This window comes from Microcaecilia unicolor, chromosome 8, assembly GCF_901765095.1.
Source record: "Microcaecilia unicolor chromosome 8, aMicUni1.1, whole genome shotgun sequence".
In the NCBI taxonomy this organism is placed as follows: Eukaryota; Metazoa; Chordata; class Amphibia; order Gymnophiona; family Siphonopidae; genus Microcaecilia; species Microcaecilia unicolor.
The window spans coordinates 191,167,893-191,195,431 of NC_044038.1; the positions used below are offsets into that span (position 1 = coordinate 191,167,893).

A 27,539-nucleotide genomic window follows, 5' to 3' on the forward strand; every position below is an offset into this window, starting at 1 on the left:
CAGCAGGCTGATTGTTCTCACGACTGGGTTGACGTCCACGGCAGCCCCCACCAACCGGAACAAAACTTCGCGGGCGGTCCCGCACGCAGGACAAGCCCACCGCGCATGCGCGGCCGTCTTCCCACCCGTGCGCGACCGTTCCCGCTCAGTTGAATGACAAGCAAATGATCAAACGCAACTCCAAAGGGGAGGAGGGAGGGTAGGTGAGAACAATCAGCCTGCTGTCCTCGGAGAACACCTGCTACAGGTATGTATCATTCACTTTCTCCGAGGACAAGCAGGCTGCTTGTTCTCACGACTGGGGTATCCCTAGCTCTCAGGCTCACTCAAAACAAGAATCCAGGTCAATTCAACCTCGCAACGGCGAGGGTATAACAGAAATTGACCAACGAAGAACAACTAACTGAGAGTGCAGCCTGACCAGAATAAATTCAGGTCCTGGAGGGTGGAGTTGGATTTAAACCCCAAACAGATTCTGCAGCACCGACTGCCCGAACCGACTGTCGCGTCGGGTATCCTGCTGGAGGCAGTAATGTGATGTGAATGTGTGGACAGATGACCACGTCGCAGCCTTGCAAATCTCTTCAATAGTGGCTGACTTCAAGTGGGCCACCGACGCTGCCAAGGCTCTGACACTATGAGCCGTGACATGACCCTCAAGAGTCAGCCGAGCCTGGGCATAAGTGAAGGAAATGCAATCTGCTAGCCAATTGGAGATGGTGCGTTTCCCGACAGCGACCCCTTTCCTATTGGGGTCGAAAGAAACAAACAATTGGGCGGACTGTCTGTGGGGCTGTGTCCGCTCCAAGTAGAAGGCCAATGCTCTTTTGCAGTCCAATGTGTGCAACTGACGTTCAGCAGGGCGGGTATGCTGTCTGGGAAAAAATGTTGGCAAGACAATTGACTGGTTAAGATGGAACTCCGACACCACCTTTGGCAGGAACTTAGAGTGAGTGCAGAGGACTACTCTGTTGCGATGAAATTTAGTATACGGAGCATGAGCTACTAGGGCTTGAAGCTCACTGACCCTACGAGCTGAAGTAACTGCCACCAAGAAAATGACCTTCCAGGTCAAGTACTTCAGATGGCAGGAATTCAGTGGCTCAAAAGGAGGTTTCATCAGCTGGGTGAGGACGACGTTGAGATCCCATGACACTGCAGGAGGCTTGACGGGGGGCTTTGACAAAAGCAAGCCTCTCATGAATCGAACGACTAAAGGCTCTCCAGAGATGGCTTTACCCTCTACACGAAGATGGTAAGCACTAATCGCACTAAGGTGATTCCTTACTGAGTTGGTCTTGAGGCCAGACTCTGATAAGTGCAGAAGGTATTCAAGCAGGTTCTGTGCAGGGCAAGAACGAGGTTCTAGGGCCTTGCTCTCACACCAAACGACAAACCTCCTCCACTTGAAAAAGTAACTCTTTTTAGTGGAATCCTTCCTAGAGGCAAGCAAGACACAGGAGACACCCTCAGACAGACCCAACGAAGCGAAGTCTACGCCCTCAACATCCAGGCCGTGAGAGCCACAGACTGAAGGCTGGGGTGCAGAAGCGCTCCGTCGTTCTGCGAAATGAGAGTCGGAAAACACTCCAATCTCCACGGTTCTTCGGAGGACAACTCCAGAAGAAGAGGGAACCAGATCTGACGGGGCCAAAAAGGCGCTATCAGAATCATGGTGCCATGGTCTTGCTTGAGCTTCAGTAAGGTCTTCCCCACCAAAGGTATGGGAGGATAAGCATACAGGAGGCCGGTCCCCCAATGGAGGAGAAAGGCATCCGACGCTAGCCTGCCATGTGCCTGAAGTCTGGAACAGAACAGAGGCAGCTTGTGGTTGGTCTGAGAGGCAAAAAGGTCCACAGAGGGGGTGCCCCACTCTCGGAAGATCTTGCGTACCACTCTGGAATGGAGCGACCACTCGTGCGGTTGCATGACTCTGCTCAGTCTGTCGGCCAGACTGTTGTTTACGCCTGCCAGGTATGTGGCTTGGAGGAGCGTGCCAAACTGGCAAGCCCAACGCCACATCCCGACGGCTTCCTGACACAGGGGGCGAGATCCGGTGCCCCCCTGCTTGTTGATGTAATACATTGCAACCTGATTGTCTGTCCGAATTTGGATAATTTGACAGGACAGCCGATCTCTGAAAGCCTTCAGTGCGTTCCAGACCGCTCGGAGCTCCAGGAGGTTGATCTGGAGATCCTTTTCCTGGAGGGACCACAGTCCCTGGGTGTGAAGCCCATCGACATGAGCTCCTCACCCCAGGCGAGATGCATCCGTCGTTAGCACTTTCGTGGGCTGTGGAATTTGGAATGGACGTCCCAGGGTCAAATTGGTCTGAATGGTCCACCAGTGCAGAGAAGTGCGGCAACTGGTGGAGAGGCGGATGACATCTTCTAGATTCCCGGTGGCTTGAAACTACTGGGAAGCTAGGCCCATTGAGCAGATCTCATGTGAAGACAAGCCATGGGAGTCACATGAACCGTAGAGGCCATATGACCTAGGAGTCTCAACATCTGCCGAGCTGAGACCTGCTGAGACGCTCTGGTCTGGGAAGCGAGGGACAGGAGGTTGTTGGCCCTGAGCCGTCTGAGTATTCAGCAGAACTCCTATGAATTCCAGAGACTGGACTGGCTGGAGATGGGACTTTGGGTAATTTATCACAAACCCCAGCAGCTCCAGGTGAATAGTGCACTGCATGGACCGGAGAGCTCCTGCCTCTGAGGTGTTCTTGACCAGCCAATCGTCGAGATATGGGAACATGTGCATTCCCAGCTTGCGTAGATACGCCGCAACCACCACGAGGCACTTGGTGAACACCCGTGGGGCAGAGGCGAGCCCAAAGGGCAGCACACAATACTGAAAGTGCCGTGTGCCCAGACGGAATCTGAGATACTGTCTGTGAGCTGGCAGTATCGGGATGTGAGTGTATGCGTCCTTTAAATCCAGGGAACATAGCCAATCGTTTTTCTGAATCATTGGCAGAAGGGTGCCCAAGGAAAGCATCCTGAACTTTTCTTTGACCAGGAATTTGTTCAGGCCTCTCAGGTCTAGGATGGGGCGCATCCCCCCTGTTTTCTTTTCCACAAGGAAGTACCTGGAATAGAATCCCTGCCCTTCCTGCCCGGGTGGCACGGGCTCGACCGCATTGGCGCTGAGAAGGGCGGAGAGTTCCTCTGCAAGTACTCGCTTGTGCTGGGAGCTGAAGGATTGGGCTCCCGGAGGACAATTTGGTGGAAGGGAGGCCAAATTCAGGGCGTATCCGCACCGCACTATTTGGAGAACCCACTGGTCGGAGGTTATAAGAGGCCACCTTTGGTGAAAAAGTTTTAACCTCCCTCCGACTGGCAGATCGTCCGGTACGGACACTTTGATGGCGGCTATGTTCCCATGGATCCAGTCAAAAGCCCATCCCCGGCTTTTGCTGTGGAGGTGCAGGGGGCTGCTTAGGCGCACGCTGTTGACGGGAACGAGCGCGCTGGGACTGTCCCTGTGCCTGATGAGGCCTTCGGGCCGGCTGGGTGTACCTACGCTGAGGTGGATGCTGAAGGCGCCCGGTGGGAGAATTGTAGCAATTTTTTGGGGTCAAAAAGCATAATTTTTTTAGAGTTTAGAGATACAAGACACCTACAAGAAAACTAACTTAAACAATGCTCCTAGGTTGAGAACCCTTGGTTTATATACCAATAATTCTCGCCATCTTTTTTGTGTATCCTTAGCCAAGTCAGGAAAAACCTGGATTTTACTCCCCCCAAAAAAGAGCATTAATATGATGAAAATAAATACAAAAAATGTTATTTCTGTCCGGCTCTAAGGCAAATGTCACCAAAAGTGTAGTTCGTTCTGTCACCACTTCTAATGAGCTTTCCAGGAATTCAGTCAAATTTAGATCAGAAATACAGACTGAGGTTGTCCATCTAACATTCTTGAAGTCCCTGTTATGTACTGGGCTCTAGCTATGGGTGGAAAGCCCTCTGCTGGTATTCCCAGTATTTCACCAACGTACTTATTTAACATTTCCAAAGCAGGAATTAACGGTGATTTTGGGAAATTTAAAAACCTCAGATTGTTCCTGCGTCCTTGATTTTCAAGGTATTTAAGCTTATGTGCTTGAATATCCCTCTCCTTAATGAGCGTTGAGGTAACATTTTGAAGCTGGGTAATTTCGCCTTCCAACGCTGTGATCTTATTTGATTGTTCCTGGATACTTTCGGTCAGATTATGACAAGACCGTTAAGTTCCAAAAATTCTCCCTTGAAGGAGTTAGAAATTGTTAAAAAGGTACAGTTCAAACCTTGGATAGCATCCCATAGCGACTCCAGCGTCACCACAGCCAGCCTTGACAAACCTCCATTTCCACTGGAAGTTGCACCCCAAGCAGTAGACGAGGAAAGCGGTAATCCCTGCATTCCCTCCGTTGTTATTCCGCTTGGGGGTTGAAGTGCTGATAGGTCCCCCCTCTCACAGCATACGAGGGCTACAGTTCGCCAATCACCTTCGCCTACTGTGTCACCGACAGCGCTAAATCCCTTCCGGGTTGCGGGGGGGGGGGGGGGGGGGGGCTGTGTTGGAGGAAGGACTCAGCGACACTCCCTCTATGCTATAGTCCGAACCCATCGAAGCGAGCGTCTGCTCCCCGAGCGCTCTCACCCCGAAGTTCTCCAAAGTAGTCTGACGCACAGGGGGAACTAAAGCTAGGTTTGAGGCGGTAAGAACCTTAGTATGAGGTAACAAAAAGGAAAAGCTAACATACAGGAAAAGTTCCTAGCATCTTCTTGTTTCAGAGAGTCTCAGGAGCAAAGAAACGCTCTCACTGCTCTAGACGTCATCTTGGATCACCAAAAAAGGGATGCTGGAGAATTTAGCATTCTTTTAGTTTTCCAATTATTTTATTGAATTTGTACATTAGCTTTGTTATCTTCTTTGAGGAAAGACAAATCAAGTTTTAATAAATCAAATTGTAAAAGAATGGTTCTTAACCTGAGACAATGCATCCCTTCTCCAAAAAGGATATCACCCAAGCAAGGTGCATCAGATAATTTATCAATAAGACCATCTCTGAGACCTGACTGCTTTTAGCAAAGCTGTACAGTGTGCTGTGCAATGTGCTGAAATAGCCACTGCTGCTCTGGGTACTGCGTCACATGACAGATAGCTCATGAAAATTTATTACGATCTTGTGGAGAAATGTAGAAGCATAGAATTCCTCTAAATTCATCTAAAAGTTGGTGGTATGGAGGATGGCATTTTCCATACATTTAACAAGTTCTTGAAGAGCTTAATGAACTGGGAAAGCTATTGCTTCTTTAGTTGCCACACAGGACTGCTGGATGGATTTAAAATCTTTTCTGTTACCTGGTGGCAGAGAAGTGCCCAAGGCAAGTTCTTAAAAATATGAAAATTCTTCAGAAGACTGCTCTAATTGAGGCTCCTGATGAGGACGGGGGATTGTGGAACAGGAGTGTTAGAAATTACAGAAATAATGTCCCAGTGATCAGAACAGTGAGAGCACTGAGGGTTATATAGTCTGATTGTTGTGCAGGCCAGATAGTTATTGAAGGTAGAGAACCTGAGGGACTGTCTTGCACTAAAGATGTTTCAACATGAGATGACTGATGCAATAGAACCGGAGGTGTGTCATCTGTAAAATGGTAGCGCTGTCCCTTCCAAAATGCTGTAAAAGCAGAGCTGATAGAATCAAAAGGGGCAAAGGCTGACTGAGCCTGTTCTGCTGGGCTGAGAAGAGGAATAGCAGGATGAGACAGCTTTTGTTGCTTCGAAGGGGTGGGGGGGAGGCACCTGCACTATGGCCATGAGAAAAAGTATGCTTTTTAGAACTTACTGAAGTAGAATTTTGCTTACCCTATACTGCTGTGCTTTTCACTGAAGTGAACAGTGGCATTTCCCATATCAGAGGTGCTCACTGATTTGTGGGAAGAATGCTTTTGATAAGAGAAGCTTCCGAAGGAATTATACAGAGGGAGGAGGGGGTATGAAGGTTGAATCCTGATGGAGTGGGACTTAAGATCAAATGCCCCTAGCTACAATGTGCAAGATGTTAGCTTGCTGTGCAGCTGCTTTTTGTGTACTTTGAATTTCTGATAAGACCATGCCTTTAAGAAAAGTGCAGGCTGAAAGGCTGTCAGGGAAGCCATAATCAAAAACGTTGTCATGGCGATGGGAAGAGCTAAAAACGAATGTGAACTGAGGAGCCGATGCTCAGAACCTAAAGCCAGCATTAGAGACAATTAGCACCGGACCAGTGCCAGCATTAATCTTCGCAGAACACTCTGAAGGCTTTAGTGCAGAAAACGTGTGCAGAAATCGTGTGCACCAAAGACAGCTGCAAATTGTTTATATTAATGAGGTCATTTGCTATGCCCTCCTAATTCTCAGGGAACAGCCCACAAACTCTGCTCTTACCACTGTAAACCTAATGCCAGCTCGGAGCTGGCATTGGGGGGGTTTGAAGAAAGGATTTCTTATGATTTTTTGTTTAAAATCTGACTGTTTTTATTTATTTTGGAAGCAGAATGAAGCCTCTGCAAGCCTCCAAGTACCAGTACAGTACTGAGAAACAAATGTGTGAAAGTCCGAGCAAACCTGAAAGTGAAAGAACACATTGGTGCCTGTTTTCTGTACTTAAATACAAGTCTTTCAAAATAATATGAAAAGCTTATATTTAAAGGTGCAAAACAGCGCTGATGTGTGCTTCACTTCAGGGTTTGCCTGGGAATACACACAAGAGCTGTACTTACTGCGAAAACACTTGTGCATAGGCACATTCCTCCAATACACGTTCCTCCCCCTGACTTTCAGTCTCACAATATGCATATAATTTGAATCCAGCTTTGAGCACTGGAGGGCTATTTTTCTGTGCTGTTCCTGTGGTATGAGGCAAGTCCTGTTCATCAGAGCATGAGAGCACCAAAACCAGAGAAAGAAACAGCTGGAGAAAGACTCAAGTTTAAAATAAATACACTGAGGAGGCAGTAAAAGAACCACCACTAGCATGTTCCACAGATGTTTAGGACAGAGGAGTGCGGGTGCTCAGAGTTGTCTTTTCAGACCACTCTGCGCTAGAGAGAGCTAGTCCAGCACCTGAGGCTCCATTAATAAAATAAATAAATTGAGTGCCCTCGGTATGGGACCTAGCGTAACTGATTGGGTTAAAAATTGGTTGAATGGAAGGAGACAGAGGGTAGTGGCAAATGGAACTTGCTCTGAAGAAAAGGATGTTGTCAGTGAAGTACAGCAAGGATCAGTCCTTGGGCTGGTTCTTTTTAACGTCTTTGTGAGCGATATTGTGGAAGGGCTGTCTGGTAAGATTTGTCTCTTTGCAGATGATACCAAACTCTGTGACAGGGTGGACACCCTGGAGAGTGTGAATGACATGAGGCAGGACCTACCGAAGCTGGAGGAATGGACCGATATTTGGCAACTAAGATTTAATCCCAAAAAATGCAGGGTAATGCATTTGAGTCGCAAGAATCCGAAGGGACGATACAGTATAGAGGGTGAAGTATTTCAGTGTACGAAGGAAGAGCAGGACTTGGGGGTGATTATGTCTGATGACCTTAAGGTTTCCAAACAGGTAGAAAAAGCGACAGTCAAAGCCAGAAGGATGCTTGGGTGCATAAAAAGATGGATGACCAGCAGGAAAAAGGAGGTGCCATTGTACAAGTCTCTGGTGAGGTCCCATTTAGAGTACTGTGTGCAGTTCTGGAGAACGCACCTACGAAGAGATATAACCAGGATGGAGTTGGTCCAAAGAGCAGCTACAAAATTAGCAAGCAGTCTTGAACACAAAAAATATAGGGATAGGCTTATGAACCTCAACATGTATAGGCTGGAAGAGAGGAGTGAGAGAGGAGACATGATAAAGACATTTAAATATCTCAATGGCATTTATGTACAGAAAGTGAGCCTTTTTGAACTGAAGGAGAGCTCTGGAACGAGGGGGCATATGATGAAGTTAAGAGGGAATAGGTTTACTAAGAAAATATTTCTCAGAAAGGGTGGTGGAGATGTGGAATGGCCCCCCGGTAGAGGTTGTGGAGTCGAGGACTAAGTCCGAATTTATATTTAAAACATTTTATTGAACAAGAAAGAAGCAAATACAAATACTGTAGATTCATGTCATCATTTACAGCAATTTCAACCCTACCCGTTCCCCCCTCCCCTTCCCCTCTCCCTTCCCCCCTTCCCATTCCCTGCTAACCTCTAGCATGAGATTAGTCCGGTGAGAAAAGAAGCCGTTTACGTGCCACTGGGTGAAGCGTCATCAAAAAACGCTGCCACGTGGATTTAAACTGTCGTTGCACAGCAAATGAGGCCTTTTGCAAGCTACACCTTTCCAATTTTACCAAGTCTATCATGTGTGTTCTCCACACTGACACCGAGGGTCCATGCGCCTCTCTCCAATACAATAGGATCACTTTCTTCCCCATCAGTACCGACTTGCGTAAGAATTGTAGCAATCCCGCTGGGGGTCTATCCTCCAGCTGGAAGTCCTCAAAAAGTATCAGCACTGACACTGGAACGGATCTCTTCCAGAGCTGAGATGCGGTACGCATGACCTGTGTCCAAAAGCTGGTAATGTCTGGGCACTGCCAAAACTTGTGCGCTAAGGTAGCCAGTTCCTGCGCACATTTGGGGCAAGCTCCCTTAGTGTCCATCCTCGCTCTGTATGCTCTCCTTGGCGATATATGGAGCCTCAAGGCAAATTTATATTGTAATTCCCAATATCTTGGAAATGTCTCTCTCCTTTGGATAGAAGTGAAGTGTTGACGAAATTGGTCCTCTGTTACGATAATTTGTAAATCCTCAACCCATTGATCAATGAGTTTCTTGAAATTTATTTCTTCAGTCGTATCCTTAAGGTATCTATGATGAAAACGCAGTGGGACTGCAGTACTAGCGTTTAAGGTGAGTGCTTCGCTCAACACATCCTGCACATCCTCAGTCAGATTAGACCACCCCAAGGAAGTAATGTAGTGCTTTATCTGCAAACATGCAAGCCAATCAGTGTGCTTTAAGCCAAAAGACTGTCTGAGTTCAGTAAAGGGTTTGACAGCTCCCTCCTCTGTGATTATCTGGCTTATATATTTTATCCCTTGCACTGACCAGTGTCGGAACTCTCTCGACTCTGTACCTGCTATAAAGTCTGGGTTGCAGTTGAGGGGCAGATATGGGGTGCTCGCTGCGGAAAACCCATGTCTCCGACAGAGCCACCTCCAGGCTGCTCTGGACGACCGCAGCATTGGATTGTTCATTAAGTCCCGAACCCGTGCTCTAGGTATTGTATGTAATAGCCAACTGAGGTGTGCCGATGGCATCAAAGCCCCCTCCACTGCTCTGTCCGAAAAGTCATTGGTCTCTGCGATCCAATCTCGTATGTGCCTCATGGCACATGCTACAGACAGATATTTAATATTGACCATTCCCATACCTCCCTGTTCTTTAGGTTTCTGCAAGCTAGAAACTGGCAATCTCGGTTTCCGTCCCCTCCATAAAAATCCTTGCAAAGCATTATGTAATAGTCTTTCTTCTTTTCTCCTCAGCGCCAGCGGTAGCATTTGAAACAGATACAGCCAGCTCACGTTAAATAATGAAATGCGTCCCACCAGCGCCAAGGGGAACCCGCCCCAAAGACCCAACAATCGTTTTGTGTCAATAAGCAAAGGAAGTACATTTTCTCATACAATTTCTTGGGATCAACAGTAATGGTCACCCCTAAACAATTTGTTCCCTTGCCCATGTTAGTGGAAATGACCCTTTCCATGTCAATTGAGTCTCCTCTTGCACTGGCATAGCCAAGGATTTGAGAAGGTTTAATTTGTACCCCGAAAGGATACCGTACTCCTCTATTACTTGGAGCAGCCTGGACAAGGAGCTCTGTGGTTCACTTAAAAGAACAAGGTCATCCGCATATGCGAGCACTAAGTTTACAATCATTCAGACACACTCCCCCTATATCCCCGTCTGCACGAATCATGCATAATAATGGTTCTAACGCTAAAAGGAATAACAAGGGAGACAGGGGGCAACCCTGTCTGGTACCACGACCAATGGGAAAGGAATGTGTCTGCACTCCATTTACTAACACACGAGCCTGGGGCACAGAATACATAGCCTGTATAGCATCCAGATACCACCCATACAGTCCCACCCTCCGTAAAGTTGTGAACAGGAAAGGCCAGCCCACCCTATCAAATGCCTTTTCTGCATCTAAACTCACGATCAGATATGGGTTACGGCTGGCCCTTCCATGTAGCAATGCAGCTATGAGTCTCCTAACTTTGATGACAGACTGTCTACCCCTCACAAACCCCACCTGGACTCCTTGTATCACCCGGGGTATCAGCGGTGACAATCTCCCTGATAGAATTTTGGACAAGATCTTCATATCCACATCGATCAATGAGATTGGTCGGTAAGAACCCGGGTGCATGGGATCCTTCCCTGGTTTAGGTATAAGGCTAATCAGCGCTGTGTTGCTGTGTTGGGGGAATTTCTTTTCTTCTACTACTGTTGCATAATAGTCTAATAAGGGACCAGTAACCTGGTTCTGCAAGATCTTAAAAAATTCTCCCGTGTAGCCATCTGGCCCAGGGGCCGAGGAGTACTTTAATGTTTTGATGGCTCTCTGAATCTCCCTAGTGGAGATTGGGGAGTTAAGTGATTCTGCCATCTCTTCCAGTAAATGTGGCATACCAGATTGTTCTATATACTTCTTCATTTCCGCCTCTGATCTCTGTGAGATCTCTGGTGTATATGTTTTTGCAAAAAAATTCCTAAAAATCTTAGCAATCTCAGTGAGATCTGTACTGGGAGTACCGTGTTCATCCTTCACCACTGATATGTAGTGCGGTCTCCGCATTCTTTTAGCTAAGCGCGCCACATGCCCCCAGTTTTCTCCCCAAATCTAAAGAATCTGTATTTCTGGTAGAGGAGTGCTCTAGTTGTTTTCTCATGTATTAAACTGTTGAGCGCCACTCTAGTGGCTGTCAAGGTTTCATATGTGTTCTGTATGGGCTGTCTTGTGTATCTCTTTTTTAGTGCTCAACTTATTTTCCAGTTCCACTATTTTAGCAGTTATTCTACGGTTTCTCCCACTAACGTACGATATTATACCCCCTCTGATCACTGCTTTTGCAGTTGACCAGAGCAGTACGGGGTCATCCATATGCTGACTGTTAGTGGACATAAATTCTTGCCATTTAGATTGTAGATAAGTGACAAACTCCCTTGAAGATGATAGATAGGTTGGGAACCTCCAATGTGGCACGCATTGAAAATAGTGAGGCGCCTCCAAGTCCACCCATATCATCACGTGGTCTGAGATCCCCTCAGGTCCTATTGTAGCTTCTGATGTGTTGGAAAATATGCTGTGTCACAAAAATGTAATCCAGCCGAGATTGTGTTTTATGTGCCCTGGAAATATGTGTAAAGTCTAGCTCCTCCGAATGGAGTCTCCAAGGGTCCACCACCCCCAACGCTGTGGTGAACAATTCTAATTCAGTGGGTGAATGTGTGGGCCTGTGGGATCCCTGCCCGGTTCGGTCTAATGTTGGATCTATCACCGCGTTCATGTCTCCAGCTAGCACCAGTTGCAGGTTTGGATATTTCTGACATTCTTTCAACAGGTGTGCAAACAATTGTCTTGTTCCCTACAGGGGCATATAGGGCCACCAATAAGAACTCTCGCCCCTGCAAATTTACCTGAAGCCCCAACAAACCGGACTTCTACGTCTTTAAAAAGTAACAGCATTGTATTGTAGGGATTTATTAAACAGAATGGCCACTCCCCCCTTCGCCCATCAGCAGGAGAATCATACACTTCCCCAACCCAATAACGTATTAATTTTTTGTGCTCCTCAGATGAGAGCCTCGTTTCTTGGAGGCAAACAATGTCTGCCTGTTGCCTTTTCAGAGCTTGTAAAATTTTTGTTCTCTTAGCTGGCGATGTAATGCCACAAACATTCCAAGATACAATTCGTACACATCTACCTTTTTGCCTAACCATTATCCATGGACCAAGATTCTACAGAGTATGGTACTTTATATCTCAACCCTAGGGCGCCCAGCCTCACCCCAGAGAAGCCCAAGCTATTCATTCCAGCGTGTCTATTTGGTGCCCACCACTCCCAGTTACTATTCATTCGTCCATCTCTTCTCTCTTCCCAGACTATATTAGATTCTTGTTCCCAGTTACCTTCCCCTCCCCTCCCCTTCCCCTATCTCTCCCATCCCCTCTTTACCCTTTACATGTATCTGACCCACAAATGAGTCAGATATCCAGGTCATGTTCAATGCCATCGGCCCCATCCCAATCCTATATGATACCATTAACTCTCACAAGACAATTATTTATAACATTCCTTCCAGGTATCTTATTTAACAGTAAACAATAAGCTCTATGTATTTTCTACTAATACTGCATTAGCAGGCAAACCGTATTACCATTCTCATCATTAGATGATAATTGTTTCACTTGTCCAATAGCTGTGCCACATATTCTTGTGCAGCCTCAGTGGCGGCAAACGATTTCCACTGATTATTGTGGTGTATTTTAAGAATCGCTGGATATAGCAGCAGAAATTTTATATTGTGCTCATGAAGCTTCTTGCACAAGGGAGTAAACTTCTTACGTTGTTCCTGGAGCACCATTGAGTAATCCTGGAATATTAGAATCTTATGCCCTTTATATTGTAGTGAGGCACGTTTCATGCGATATCCCCTGAGAATTTCCACCTTGTGGGTATAATTGTGGACTTTTATTAGTACCGCTCTTGGAGTTCGGCGGCCATCTTGAAGTCTCCCCACGCGGTGCGCTCTTTCCAAGCATAAGGGCCCGAATGTGTCTGATAAGGCCAGTTCTTCGGCCAGCCACTTCTCCAGTATTGTCGGAAGATCTCTGTCTCCTATTTCCTCTGGGAGCCCTACGATTCGTAGATTCACTCGTCGAGACCTATTTTCTAGGTCGTCCATTTTCTCCTCCATCCTGCTCACTCTTTTGAAGCTGCTCCACTGCCTTTTCTGTTACTGGGGCCGCATCCTCTAGCGCGGAGACCCGATTCTCTAGCTCTCCTGCTCTTCTATTGATGTCGGTAAGTAACGTTTCGATACTTACTATTCTCTCCTCTAAACGGGTGATTTGCGGCTCCAGCGCTTTCCCAACTGCAGCTATTATTTGCGAGACTTGTTCCTCAGAGAAGACTGGTCCCTCCTGTTGTTTTTTCTCCTCCATTTTTGCTCCCAGCACTTTCGTTTTCTCCTTCTCGCGTTTCACTCCCTTGCCTACCATTCCGCTCGGGGAACTCTCCAAATACTTTTCCATTCACTCCACTCCATTGCAGTTATCAAAATTTGTTCCAGAATTGTCCTGTTTAGAGTTTTAAAGTTCAATCTCGGGTTGGGGCCTCGGAGAGCTAACGCTACACGTCTGGCTCCCTCACAGCATCATGTGACCTCCTAAGTCAGAATTTAAAAAGGTATGGGATAAGCATGTGGGATCGCTTAGGAAAAGGAAGAGTTAGAGGTTAAAAAGAATGGGCAGACTGGATGGGCCATATGGCCTTTAACTGTCATCATGTTTCTAACATCACCTCAGCATATTCCTGCATTTCTCTGCCGAGTCTATATAGAAATTCAAGTATTATGGTGAAATGCTATGATTACTAGCAATGTAACTAGGAGAACCATAAAACTATATCTATGTATTAAGAGTTCTGGCATCTCTGGCACCTCAAATGCCTCTTTGTAACTTTTATCTCCATTCGATAAAGGCTCTGGAAATGTGCACAGACCACGGTCATTTACTTCTCAAGTTAACGAGGACTGTATTCATTCTTTGTCAATGCAGACTGTTCAAAGACCAGTTGCCCAGATGCTAAATGCGCCAGGGGCTACGGCACTCAAGGTTCCTGCCACCGCAGGAGCCGAGGCACAAGGCTGACTTTTCAAAGAGCAGCAGGGTAAAGACCCCCCCACCGGCTATAATCCCCAGGGGAAAGGAACCCCACTGGACCCACTTCCCCGAAGCACCAAAATTTCTAAGTACAGGGTGCTAAGCAAAGAATCCTAATCCTACCAGACCAGACTGACTGCTCAGGCTGCACGTCTACCCTCTGCTGGAGACTGAGATTTACTGGCTGCTTGGGGGTTGGCTGCTGGCTTATATTTAAGTTTTAGTGTTCTCAGTCTCCCTCTGCTGGTAGGCATGCATAACCCAAGCGCCTTGACCGGCCTGGAGGGTCGCTGAGGAACAAATCTGTGACATGCAATGACTGAAGGGAAGAACAGAACTTGCTGATCAGAGAAGATAAAGCCTTGTTCCTCTGCCTTGCATTCCCAAGTTATAGATAGCATGGTGAAGTTGCAAGCTCATGTGTGAAGACAGCCAGTCATCACCCTCCACCCCCAAAATACCCAATTCCATTTTTACCCACTTACCGGAGAAGCTGGATGTTTCCGAAGCTCTGTGGTAAAGTCTCTCTCTCTGTACTGCTCACTTGGTTGATTTTCCCCATTATGCTTAATCCTGTCATCTGTACGGAAGTGAAAATCTATTGTCTTAGTAATCTGCTTGGATGCTTTTATCACTGGTTGCCCTGGGGGGTGGGGGAAAAAAAAAAAAAAGCAAAACGAGCCTTCAATAGGAAGCTTAACTAACCCAGAGGTTTATATACCTACCAGGATTATCAGCCCTATTTCCAAACCCAGAAGAACATTTAATACTTCCAATTCTTGAAGAATAACCTTCCAACTGTCAACTCTACAATAGTGCAATCATATTTTTAGGTGGGTGTAGCACAGAAACACTGCTGTTGGTTACAGCGGATGAGTTTTGCAGGCATGCAGACTAGGGAGCAGATGCTCTGATTCATCTTAATTTGTCAGCCTTTGATGGAAGGCTGAAGACAAGGTGCAAGTCTGAGATATCACAATCAAGCAGAGTGTTCCACTCTGCTCGCTTCTAACACTAGCAGAATCACAAAGATTAAATAGCATGGGGAATATGCCAATTTACTTAGATTTTTTTTTTTATGAGGACGACATCCAAATAACCGCACATTTTTGGGATGATCAGGAAGCCCAAATGAGATTCTTGAATGGATGTCTAGAGCTTATGACCAGATGACTCAGCAAATGCCAAAAGGTCTAACCTTTGAGAAAAGCGAAGATACTTACCTGTAGCAGGTATTCTCCCAGAACGGCAGGCTTCATATTCTCACAAGCGGGTAGACGCTGATCTGAATCATCCGGTCAGGCATTTATGCCCGAGTAAAAAACAGAGCTTTGTGAAGCGCTCCACTGTGCATACACAAGTACTTTCCTGCCTGCAGCAAGAATGAGGCCCTCAGTTTAATTTTAAAGCAAAAACAAGGACAACAAAATAATGAAACACACAACTCCAAGTGGAGGTGGGCGGGATTGTGAGAATATCTCCAAGGACAAGCAGGCTCTCATATTCTCACATGTGGGGAATCCCTAGATTCACCCAAAACAAACATTGGTCAATTGGGCCTCGCAATGGCAAGGACATTACACAGATAAACTTGAAACTTTTACAAACTGAATGAAAGCACAGCCTGGAACAGAATAAAATAGGCCTAGGAGGGTGGAGCTGGATTCTAGACCCCAAACAGATTCTGCAACACCGACTGCCCAAGCCAACTGTCATGTCGGGTATCCTGCTGAAGGCAGTAGTGAGATGTGAATATGTGGACTTGCAAATCCCTTCAATGGAGGCTGACATCAAGTGGGCTACTGTCGATGCCATGGCTCAGATTATGAGCTGTGACATGACCCTCCAAGGCCAGACCAGCCAGGGCATAAGTGAAGGAAATGCAATCTGTAAGCCAAATTGAGATAGAGCGTTTCCCGATGGCGACCCCCATCCTGTTGGGATTAAAAGAAATAAAGGTTGGGTGGACTATCTGTGGGGCCTTGTCCGCTCCAAGCAGTAGGCCAATGCTCTCTTGCAGTCCAAGGTGTGCAAGCTGTTTTTGCCAGGATGGGCATGAGGTCGGGGAAAGAACGTTGGCAAGACAATCGACTGGTTCAGATGGAACTCCAACACCACCTTCGGCAGGAAGGAGGACTACTTTGTTATGATAAAACCTAGTATAAGGTGCAACCACTACTAAGGCCTCAAGCTCAATGACCCTATGAGCTGAAGTAACAGCCACCAAGAACACGACCTTCCAGGTCAAGTACTTCAGATGGCAGGAATTCAGTGGCTCAAAAGGAGCTTTCATCAGCTGGGTGAGAACAACGCTGAGATCCCATGAAACTAGCGGAGGTTTGACAGGGGGCTTTGACAAAAGAAAACCTCTCATGAAGCAAACTAAAGGCTGTCCAGAGATCGGCTTAACCTCTACACGTCGATGATAAGCACTAATTGCACTAAGGTGATCCGTTACGGAGTTGGTCTTGAGACCAAACTCTAACAAGTATAGAAGGTACTCAAGTAGGGTCTGTGTAGGACAAGTAAGAAGAGAATCTAGGGATCTGCTCTCACACCATACAGCAAACCTCCTCCATTTAAAAGAGTAACACCTCTTAGCAGAATCTTTCCTGGAAGTAAGACCCGGGAGACACCCGAAAGACCCAAGAAAGCAAATTCTAAGCTTTCAACATCCAAGCTGTGAAAGCTAGAGACTGGAGATTGGGATGTAGAAGCAACCCCTCATTTTGAGTGATGAGGGTCGGAAATCATTCCAATCTCCACGGTTCTTCGGAAGATAATTCCAGAAGAGAGAACAAAATCTGTCTCAGACAGTAAGGCACGGTCAGAATCATGGCTCAGCGGTCTTGCTTGAGTTTCAACAAAGTTTTTCCTACTAGAGTATCAGAGAAAAAGCATAAAGGACAGCAATCCCACAATTGAGGAGTTCGGCATACAACGCTAGTCTGTCCTGGGCCTGAAGCCTGGAACAGAACTGAGGGACCTTGTGGTTGATCTGAGTGGCAAAAAAATCCACCAAAGGGGTGTCCCATGCTTGGAAGATCTTGAGGGCCATGCCCATATGGAGAGACCAATCATATGGTTGCATTATCCTGCTCAGTCTCTCAGCCAGGGTGTTTGCGCCTGCCAGATAAGTGGCTCGAAGGAACATGCTGTGCAGGTGAGCCCAATGCCACATCTGGACAGCTTCCTGACACAGAGGGCGTGATCCGGTGCCCCCTCCCCCACCCCGCTTTTGATATAATACATTGCAACCTGATTGTCTGTTTAAATGAGAATATTTTGATCGGACAGTCAATATCTGAAAGCATTTAGAGCGTTCCAGACTGCTCGAAGCTCCAGGTGGTTGATATGAAGATTTGTTTCCTGGAGAGACCAAGTTCCTTGAGTATGAAGCCCATCTCCATGAGCTCCCCATCCCAGGAGAGATGCATCCATCGTCAGTACTTCTTGTGGCTGAGGAATTTAGAATGGGTCCCAGAGTCAAATTGGATCGAATTGTCCACCACTGAAGAGAGTGAACAAACTCTGGAGACACTTGGATGACATCTTCCAGGCTTCCTGTGGCTTGATACCACTGAGAGGCTAGGGTCCATTGAGCTGGTCTCATGTGAAGGTGTGTCATGGGTATAACATACACTCTGGAAGCCATGTGGCCCAGCAATCTCAACATCTGCTGAGCTGTGACGTGCCGAGAGGCTCAAACCTTGGACACCAGCAAGACAAGATGGTCTGCTCTGGCTTCCATTAGGAAAGTTCAAACTGTGTGTGTCAAGCAGGGCTCCTATGAATTCCAATTTCTGGACAGGAAGTAGATGGGACTTGGGATAGATTAAAACAAGGCCTAGTAGCTCGAGCACCTGAATAGTCAGTGCTGTGTATGTCTAGTCAGCGCTATAGAAATGATAAGTAGTTGTAGTAGTAGTCATCCGCATGGACTCCCAAGAACTGTCCTCCGAGGTGCTCTTCACCAGCCAATCGTTGAGATACAGGAGCACAGGGACTTCCAATCTGTGTAGCAATGCTGCAGCTATTGCTAGACATTTAGTGAACACTCTGGGAGCTGACGTGATGCCAAAAGGCAGCACATGGTACTGAAAATGATGTGTTCGCAGCTGAAATAAAAGATACTTCCAGTGGGCAGGAAGTATAGGGATATGAGTATATGCATTAGTCCAGAGAGCATAGTCAATCGTTTTCTGAATCATTGGGAGAAGGGTGCCCAGGGAAACCATCTTGAACTTTTCTCGGACTAGAAATTTGTTCAGGGCCCTTAAATCTAGGATAGGATGCATCCTCCGTCTGTTTCTGCACAAGGAAGTACCTGGAATAGAATCCCTGCCCTTCATCCCCTGGTGGAACAGGTTCAACTGCATGGGCCTTTAGAAGGGTGGAGAGTTCCTCTGCAAGTACCTGCCTGTGCTGAGAGCTGAATGATCTCTCGGTGGGCAATATAGAGGTTTGAATGGCAATTGAGGGTGTATCCGAGACGGACTAGTTGAAGAACCCACTGGTTGGAGGTTCTTTGGTTAAGAAATTTAACCTCCCCCCCTCCCCGATTTGCAAGTCTTCCGGAATGGACAATTTTACTGCGGCTATGCTCTGTTGGAGCCAGTCAAAAACTCATCCCTTGCTTTGACTGGGGAGTAGGGGCCTTAGGCGCGCCCTGTTGATGAGAACGAGTGCGCTGGGGCTGAGCCTGAGTAGGCTGATGAGCCAAAGAGTGTACCAACCCCTACATTAGTAGTAGAGGACATTCTTGGACTTGCCAAAAAACCTCCTAGATGAGGAGGTGGATGCAGAAGGGAGAGAGAAGAGATGGTATCAGTGTGTTTCCTGATTGGGTAAACGACCTCCTCAACCTTCTCTCCCAAAAAATTATCACCCCTGGAAAGGGGAATCCGCCAACCTCTGAACAGAATGTTCCAAGTCAGAAACACACAGCCATGAGTCTACGCTCAAAAGCAGAGATCCTGGATGCCACATCAAAAGTATCTGTGGGGCCTCGCCTGCTCCAAGTAGTAGGCCAATGCTCTCTTGCAGTCCAAGGTATGCAAGCTGTTTTCGCCAGGATGGGCATGAGATTGGAGATGGAAATCCAACACCACCTTTGGCAGGAAGGAGGACTACCTGGCCAAAAGCTTTCGACACACCTTCTGCTGCTTGACAGACTGGTGAAAAGGCTCGGCCTGCTCCTCAGGGACTGTATCAACCAAGTCAGACAGCTGTCTCACCGAGTTCCACAAGGAAATGCTCGTGAGGAGCTGGTATGACTGAATACAGGAGATGAGCAAAGAGGCCTGGTACATCTTGCTCCCAAAAGAATCCAGGATTCTAGTATCTCTAACTGGGGGAGCCAAGGCATAGTCCCTAGTACTCCTGGCTCTTTTAGAGCGGATTCAACAACCATTGAGTCATGAGGCAACCAAGGCCGCACAAACCCAGGCTCATCATGGATCTGGTACTGGGTGTCAATCTTCTCTGGGGACAAGAAGAACTGACGGACACCCAGTTCCTAACAAGGACTGCCTTGAGTACCTCGTGGAAAGAAGCCGTCACAACAGGAGGGGAGGTATAGTTGATGATCTCGAGACTCTTGACCCTGGGCTCATCCTCCACTTCTATAGGGAACGGAATAGCAACGGTCATTTCCTTCACAAAAGATAGGTAAGAGAGGCTCTCCGGTGGAGAGGGCTCAGAAGGGATCCCATAAGACTCATCGGAGAAAGTATCTGGGATTCTCCTCGGATTCCCATAAGCGCTCTGCCTTGGTATCGGATAAAATCTCCCTGCCTCGATGCCAAGGAACCATGTCCTTGAGAACGGCGTCAAGAGACCAGCTCCCACCTCAATTCCGGCGAAGCTTCCTCCACCGACTATTTTTTTTTGGGGGGGGGGGGGGGGGGGGGGGGGGGGGATACCAGCCTAGGTGGCAGTCGACACCTAGGTCGCAAGCAGTGCCAGAGGCTGCACCTCAAGTTGAGGGCCAGGCGGGGCCACAGCAGGAGGTATGGCAGACATAAGCACCCCCGATACCGGGGCACATCACTGCACCAGGTCATCCAGCAAGCTCAGGGAGCAAGGCTCGGATATGCTCATCAAGGGCCGACATTGGGAAAAGCTGAGGCATTGGCTGAGGCACAGGTTGCAGAACCTCTGGGGCCGATACAAGAGCAGGATCTCGGCTGCTTGCGGACAATCACATCAGCACTTCTTGAATGAAGGGAGAGTGGGTCCTCCCAGCACTGATGCTTCTTGGATGCCAAGTCCCTTGGCTTCCCTGAGCTCCCGGTATCGTGTATCGAGGGTGAACGGTGACGGTGCTTCTTGGCCTCTGCCCGAAGCAAATTACCATGCTCCTTGGTGCTGATGAGGACAATGTCAAATCCTCACGTCACCTCAGGGTCCAGTTCGCCGATGGACGGTCCCAGGGGCCTGTACAGCAGGAGGCTCCAAAAATCTTCTCGTTTTGAACCTCCCGGGAAACCTGGATTCTCTTCTTCATACGAAGACAAAGAACACAGTTAGCAAGGCTATAGTTGTGCCCAAGACACTGCAGATACCAAGAATTGGTGTCTTTTCCCAAGATGGTCCGGTTGCACTGGGTACAATGCTTGAAGCCACTAGGAGCCTTTGTGGACATGGACGGGAAGACCTCACCGGCCAAATCAAACAGCTCAATGGTGCCTGAAAAAGGGGCAAGGGCACGAAAAAAGGGAGCTCCCAACCGGAGTCAGGGCCTAAAAGCAGCCAATGACTACGAAAAGTGAATGATACATACCTGTAGCAGGTGTTCTCCGAGGACAGCAGGCTGATTGTTCTCACGACTGGGTGACGTCCGCGGCAGCCCCCACCAACCGGAAGAAGCTTCGCGGGCGGTCCGCACGCAGGGCACGCCCACCGCGCATGCGCGGGCCGTCTTCCCCGCCCGTGTGCGACCGTTCCCGCCAGTTGAATGACAAGCAAAAATGAAAACGCAACTCCAAAGGGGAGGAGGGAGGGTAGGTGAGAACAATCAGCCTGCTGTCCTCGGAGAACACCTGCTACAGGTATGTATCATTCACTTTCTCCGAGGACAAGCAGGCTGCTTGTTCTCACGACTGGGGTATCCCTAGCTTTCAGGCTCACTCAAACAAGAACCCAGGTCAATTGAACCTCGCAACGGCGAGGATACAACAGAAAATTGACCTACGAAGAACAACTGAGAGTGCAGCCTGACCAGAATAAATGCGGGTCCTGGAGGGTGGAGTTGGATTTACACCCCAAACAGATTCTGCAGCACCGACTGCCCGAACCGACTTTCGCGTCGGGTATCCTGCTGGAGGCAGTAATGTGATGTGAATGTGTGGACAGAAGACCATGTCGCAGCCTTGCAAATCTCTTCAATAGTGGCTGACTTCAAGTGGGCCACTGATGCTGCCATGGCTCTAACACTATGAGCCGTGACATGACCCTCAAGAGCCAGCCCAGCCTGGGCGTAAGTGAAGGAAATGCAATCTGCTAGCCAATTGGAGATGGTGCGTTTCCCGACAGCGACCCCTAGCCTGTTAGGGTCGAAAGAAATAAACAATTGGGCGGACTGTCTGTGGGGCTGTGTCCGCTCCAAGTAGAAGGCCAATGCTCTCTTGCAGTCCAATGTGTGCAACTGACGTTCAGCACGGCGGGTATGCGGCCTGGGGAAGAATGTTGGCAAGACGATTGACTGGTTAAGATAGAACTCCGACACCACCTTCGGCAGAAACTTTGGGTGGGTGCGGAGCACTACTCTGTTGTGATGAAATTTGGTATATGGAGCATGAGCTACTAGGGCTTGAAGCTCACTGACCCTACGAGCTGAAGTAACTGCCACCAAGAAAATGACCTTCCAGGTCAAGTACTTCAGATGGCAGGTATTCAGTGGCTCAAAAGGAGGTTTCATCAGCTGGGTGAGGACGACGTTGAGATCCCATGACACTGCATGAGGCTTGATCGGGGGCTTTGACAAAAGCAAGCCTCTCATGAATCGAACGACCAAAGGCTCTCCAGAGATGGCTTTACCTTCCACACGATAATGGTAAGCACTAATCGCACTAAGGTGATTCCTTACTGAGTTGGTCTTGAGGCCAGACTCTAATAAGTGCAGAAGGTATTCAAGCAGGTTCTGTGCAGGGCAAGAACGATGTTCTAGGGCCTTGCTCTCACACCAAACGACAAACCTCCTCCACTTGAAAAAGTAACTCTTTTTAGTGGAATCCTTCCTAGAGGCAAGCAAGACATGGGAGACACCCTCAGACAGACCCAACGCAGTGAAGTCTACACCCTCAACATCCAGGCCGTGAGAGCCAGGGACTGAAGGTTGGGGTGCAGCAACGCTCCGTCGTTCTGCGAAATGAGAGTCGGAAAACACTCCAATCTCCACGGTTCTTCTGAGGACAACTCCAGAAGAAGAGGGAACCAGATCTGACGGGGCCAAAAGGGCGCTATCAGAATCATGGTGCCGTGGTCTTGCTTGAGCTTCAGTAAGGTCTTCCCCACCAAAGGTATGGGAGGATAAGCATACAGGAGGCCGGTCCCCCAATGGAGGAGAAAGGCATCCGACGCTAGCCTGCCGTGTGCCTGTAGTCTGGAACAGAACAGAGGCAGCTTGTGTTGGTCTGAGAGGCGAAAAGGTCCACCGAGGGGGTGCCCCACTCTCGGAAGATCTTGCGTACCACTCCGGAATGAAGCGATCACTCGTGCGGTTGCATGACTCTGCTCAGTCTGTCGGCCAGACTGTTGTTTACACCTGCCAGGTATGTGGCTTGGAGGAGCATGCCGAACTGGCAAGCCCAACGCCACATCCCGACGGCTTCCTGGCACAAGGGGCGAGATCCGGTGCCCCCCTGCTTGTTGGTGTAATACATTGCAACCTGATTGTCTGTCTGAATTTGAATAATTTGGTAGGACAGCCGATCTCTGAAAGCCTTCAGTGCGTTCCAGATCGCTCGGAGCTCCAGGAGGTTGATCTGCAGATCCTTTTCCTGGAAGGACCACAGACCCTGGGTGTGAAGCCCATCGACATGAGCTACCCACCCCAGGCGAGATGCATCCGTCGTCAGCACTTTCGTGGGCTGTGGAATTTGGAATGGACGTCCCAGGGTCAAATTGGTCCGAATGGTCCACCAGAGCAGTGAAGTGCGGCAACTGGTGGAGAGGCGGACGACATCTTCTAGATTCCCGGTGGCTTGAAACCACTGGTAAGCTAGGGTCCATTGAGCAGATCTCATGTGAAGACGAGCCATGGGAGTCACATGAACTGTGGAGGCCATATGACCCAGAAGTCTCAACATCTGCCGAGCTGTGACCTGCTGAGACGCTCTGGTCTGCGAAGCGAGGGACAGGAGGTTGTTGGCCCTCGCTTCGGGAAGGAAGGCCTGAGCCGTCTGAGTATTCAGCAGAGCTCCTATGAATTCCAGAGACTGGACTGGCTGGAGATGGGACTTTGGGTAATTTATCACAAACCCCAGCAGCTCCAGATGTTGAATAGTGCACTGCATAGACCGGAGGGCTCCTGCCTCCGAGGTGTTCTTGACCAGCCAATCGTCGAGATATGGGAACACGTGCACTCCCAGCTTGCGTAGGTACGCCGCTACCACCACGAGGCACTTTGTAAACACTCGTGGGGCAGAGGCAAGCCCAAAGGGCAGCACACAATACTGAAAGTGCCTTGCGCCCAGGCGGAATCTGAGATACTGTCTGTGAGCTGGCAGTATCGGGATGTGAGTGTATGCGTCCTTTAAATCCAGGGAACATAGCCAATCGTTTTTCTGAATCATTGGCAGAAGGGTGCCCAAGGAAAGCATCCTGAACTTTTCTTTGACCAGGAATTTGTTCAGGCCTCTCAGGTCTAGGATGGGACGCATCCCCCCTGTTTTCTTTTCCACAAGGAAGTACCTGGAATAGAATCCCTGCCCTTCCTGCCAGGGTGGTACGGGCTCGACCGCATTGGCGCTGAGAAGGGCGGAGAGTTCCTCTGCAAGTACCTGCTTGTGATGGGAGCTGAAGGAATGAGCTCCCGGAGGACAATTTGGTGGCAGGGAGGCCAAATTCAGGGTGTATCCGCACCGCACTATTTGGAGAACCCACTGGTCGGAGGTTATGAGAGGCCACCTTTGGTGAAAAAATTTTAACCTCCCGGCAGATCGTCCGGTACGGACACTTTGAGGGCGGCTGTGTTCCCGTGGATCCAGTCAAAAGCCCATCCCCGGCTTTTGCTGTGGAGGCGCAGGGGGCTGCTTAGGCGCACGCTGTTGACGAGAACGAGCGCGCTGGGGCTGTCCCTGTGCCTGACGAGGCCTTCGGGCCGGCTGGGTGTACCTACGCTTTGCAAAAAAATAGGGCACAGCCTGCCGGGCCCGGGAAAAACGTCCACCTGCTGAGGTGGGTGCTGAAGGCGCCCGGTGGGAGAGCTTTTCGAGGGCGGTTTCCCGCTGATGCAGTTGGTCCACCAGCTGCTCAACCTTCTCGCCAAAAATATTATCCCCCCGGCAAGGGACGTCGGCCAGTCTCTGCTTGGTGCGGTTGTCCAGGTCAGAGGCACGCAGCCATGAGAGCCTGCGCATCACTATACCTTGGGCCGCAGCACGAGATGCCACGTCACAGGTGTCAGATACCCCTGGACAGGAACTTTCTGCACGCCTTCAGCTGCCTGACCACCTCCTGATAAGGCCTGGACTGCTCCGGCGGGAGCTTATCGACCAGGTCCGCCAGTTGCTTCACATTGTTCCGCATGTGGATGCTCGTGTAGAGCTGGTAAGATTGGATGCGGGTCACGAGCATGGAGGATTGGTAGGCCTTCCTCCCAAACGAGTCCAGAGTGCGAGACTCCCGCCCGGGGGCGCCGAGGCGGTATCCCTCGAACTCCGTGCCCTCTTGAGAGCAGAATCCACGACCGCCGAGTCATGGGGCAATTGGGGCCGCATTAACTCTGTGTCCGAGTGGATTCTGTACTGGGACTCTGCTTTCTTGGGAATGGTGGGATTAGATAATGGTCTCATCCAGTTCCGAAGCAGTGTCTCTTTGAGGACATTGTGCAACGGCACCGTGGAGGACTCTCTAGGTGGTGATGGATAGTCGAGAACCTCGAGCATCTCAGCCCTAGGCTCATCCACAGAGACCACGGGGAAGGGAATGCAAATAGACATGTCCCTTACAAAGAAGGCAAAGGAGAGGCTCTCAGGAGGCGAGAGCTTCCTCTCTGGTGAAGGCGTGGGGTCCGAGGGAAGACCCGCAGACTCCTCTGAGGAGAAATATCTGGGGTCTTCCTCTTCCCCCCACGAGGCCTCTTCCTCGGTATCGGACATAAGCTCATGTAGCTGAGTCCTTAACCGGGCCCGGCTCGACGTCGAGGCACTGAGGCCTCGGTGTCATCGAGCGGTGGACTCCCGCGCCGGCGGGGACGAAGCTCCCTCCAACGACGTCGACGGGGACTCCACCTGCGTGGCGGTCGAGACCGGCGCCGCAAGCGGCGGCGGTGTCGACGGCCTCGGCACCGGGCTAGAGCTCGCCGGCGCCACAGTCAACGGCGCCGAGGGCGCAAGCACCCCCGGCGCTGGCACAGCTTGGCGCATCAGCCCTTCCAGGATCCCCGGAGGCACTCGTCCAGGCCCGCTGCCGGGAAAGACGGGGGGGCTGGTAGAGGTGTCGGTGCCGGAAGCTGCTCGGGTCCAGGAGACTGCACCGAAGTGCTGGGACCCTGACGCGTCGGTACCTCCACTACCGAAGGGGATCTCTCCTCTCGACACGGACGCTTCGGCGTCGACTCCTCGCCGGTACGAGAGCCGGATGCATCGAAGGTGACCGATGACGGTGCTTCTTAGATTTCTTGCGGTGCCTGTCATCGGTGCCAGGTGGAATGGAGGAGGAGGAGGTCGATCCCCCTCGGTCTCGAGGAACCGGGTCAGACAGGGTTCGGTCCCGAGGGCCATGGGCCGAGGGAGTGACCGGGGCCGATTGCACACGCGGCCTCTCACCCCTACCCTCACCGGAGGACCGGCGGGACCTGTGCTCCTGGGGTCGATGCCATCGGTGCCGATTTCGCGGGCATCGATACCGGTACCGAAGAACCGGCCGTTGATACCGATGCCGTCGAGGTCGACGTCGAGGGGCCGGCGCAAGTTCCGAAAAGACGGTCCCGTAGAACTTGCCTCGCAACCTGAGTCCGTTTCCGGAGACCAAGACACAAAGAGCACGACTTGATATTGTGCTCCGGCCCGAGGCACTGGAGGCACCAAGCGTGGGTGTCGGTCTGCGAGATAGGTCGGCCGCACCGACCACACTTCTTAGATCCACTCGGGACCTTCGAGGACATCGACGGAAAAATCGCATCGGCGAAATTAAAGTCGTCGATGGTGGCGGTAAATCACACCTCGAAAAATAAATCGGCCGCGCGGCCACAAGGCCGCAACGCGACGCCCCCGCTAGAAAACGAGGGAAAACAAGCACGTTCACACTTTTTTTTTTTTTTTTTAAAGAAAAGAAAAGGCCGGAACGCGCCTAGAAACAAACAAAAAAAAAACTAAGAAAATTCGCGAAAACGCGACGGTTTTTCGGGCTGAACAAGAGAGAGCGGCGACGCACGACTCTCTCCAGCGCGGAAAAAACAAGACTGGCGGGAACGGTCGCGCACGGGCGGGAAGACGGCCGCGCATGCGCGGTGGCTTGCCCTGCGTGCGGACCGCCCGCGAAGCTTCTTCCGGTTGGTGGGGGCTGCCGCGGACGTCACCCAGTCGTGAGAACAAGCAGCCTGCTTGTCCTCGGAGAAATAAAGGTACTTTATTTTTTAAAGGAACAAACCGAAAGAAAAGAAAAAAATATAAAGGCTGAAAGTACTCAAAAAAAAAAAAAAAAAAAAAAAAGAGCTCTAAACCGGACAAGTGAAGAGAACCAAAAACAAAAAAACAGCTTCTCTTCATGTGGAAAAAACGAAACTAAGGACTGCATTCTCACAGTGAGTGGGAAGGAACTCGCACATGTGCAGTGGACTGGGCCTGGGCAGTGCGGATCGGCATCTACCCACACGTGAGAATATGAAAGCCCACTTGTACTCAGAGAATCAGCAGTTATATAGGCATCTAGAAAGGAGAATCATTTACAGCATGTACCATGTTTGAATAGAAAAATGGCTTAAAACATCTAGACCGGTTAACTGGTCTAGATGTTGACTCAGTCTATTGTGAGCTGAATATGTGGTGAGCGTGTGCTTTTATTTTCATCTAATTCTGAAGCTTAAAGCATCTCTTTTCAGGATAGCCTAAATACTTTTATTTCTACGTTAGTGGTTAGAAGGCTAAATTATTTTAACTTGCTGTACTTCGGTTATTTTCTCAGATGAATCTGAAGAGACTCTAGCTTGTACTAAATACTGCCATCAGACTTTTGGAAGAAGCCGCATTGAGCCTGCCATGAGTGGGAAAGCGCGGGGTACAAATGTAAAAAAAAAAAAAAAAAAAAAAACAAGCAACCACATGAGATCATGTTAACCAATTGATGGCATTAGCTTCTGCCATCAGCCAGGTTGCAATTCAGTGTAATCAGCATTGCGTATCATATT

General features: G+C 49.3%; 1 protein-coding gene across 2 annotated transcripts in view; it reads right to left on the reverse strand.

The window, feature by feature from the left end:
* Positions 1-27,539, reverse strand: part of TPX2 (TPX2 microtubule nucleation factor) — a 255,700-nt gene that overhangs the window by 149,476 nt on the left and 78,685 nt on the right. For both annotated transcript variants that reach the window (XM_030212702.1, XM_030212701.1), the window contains exon 8: positions 14,452-14,609. In XM_030212702.1, the coding sequence (XP_030068562.1) occupies positions 14,452-14,609 (158 nt within the window). The remainder of the gene's footprint in view (positions 1-14,451; positions 14,610-27,539) is intronic.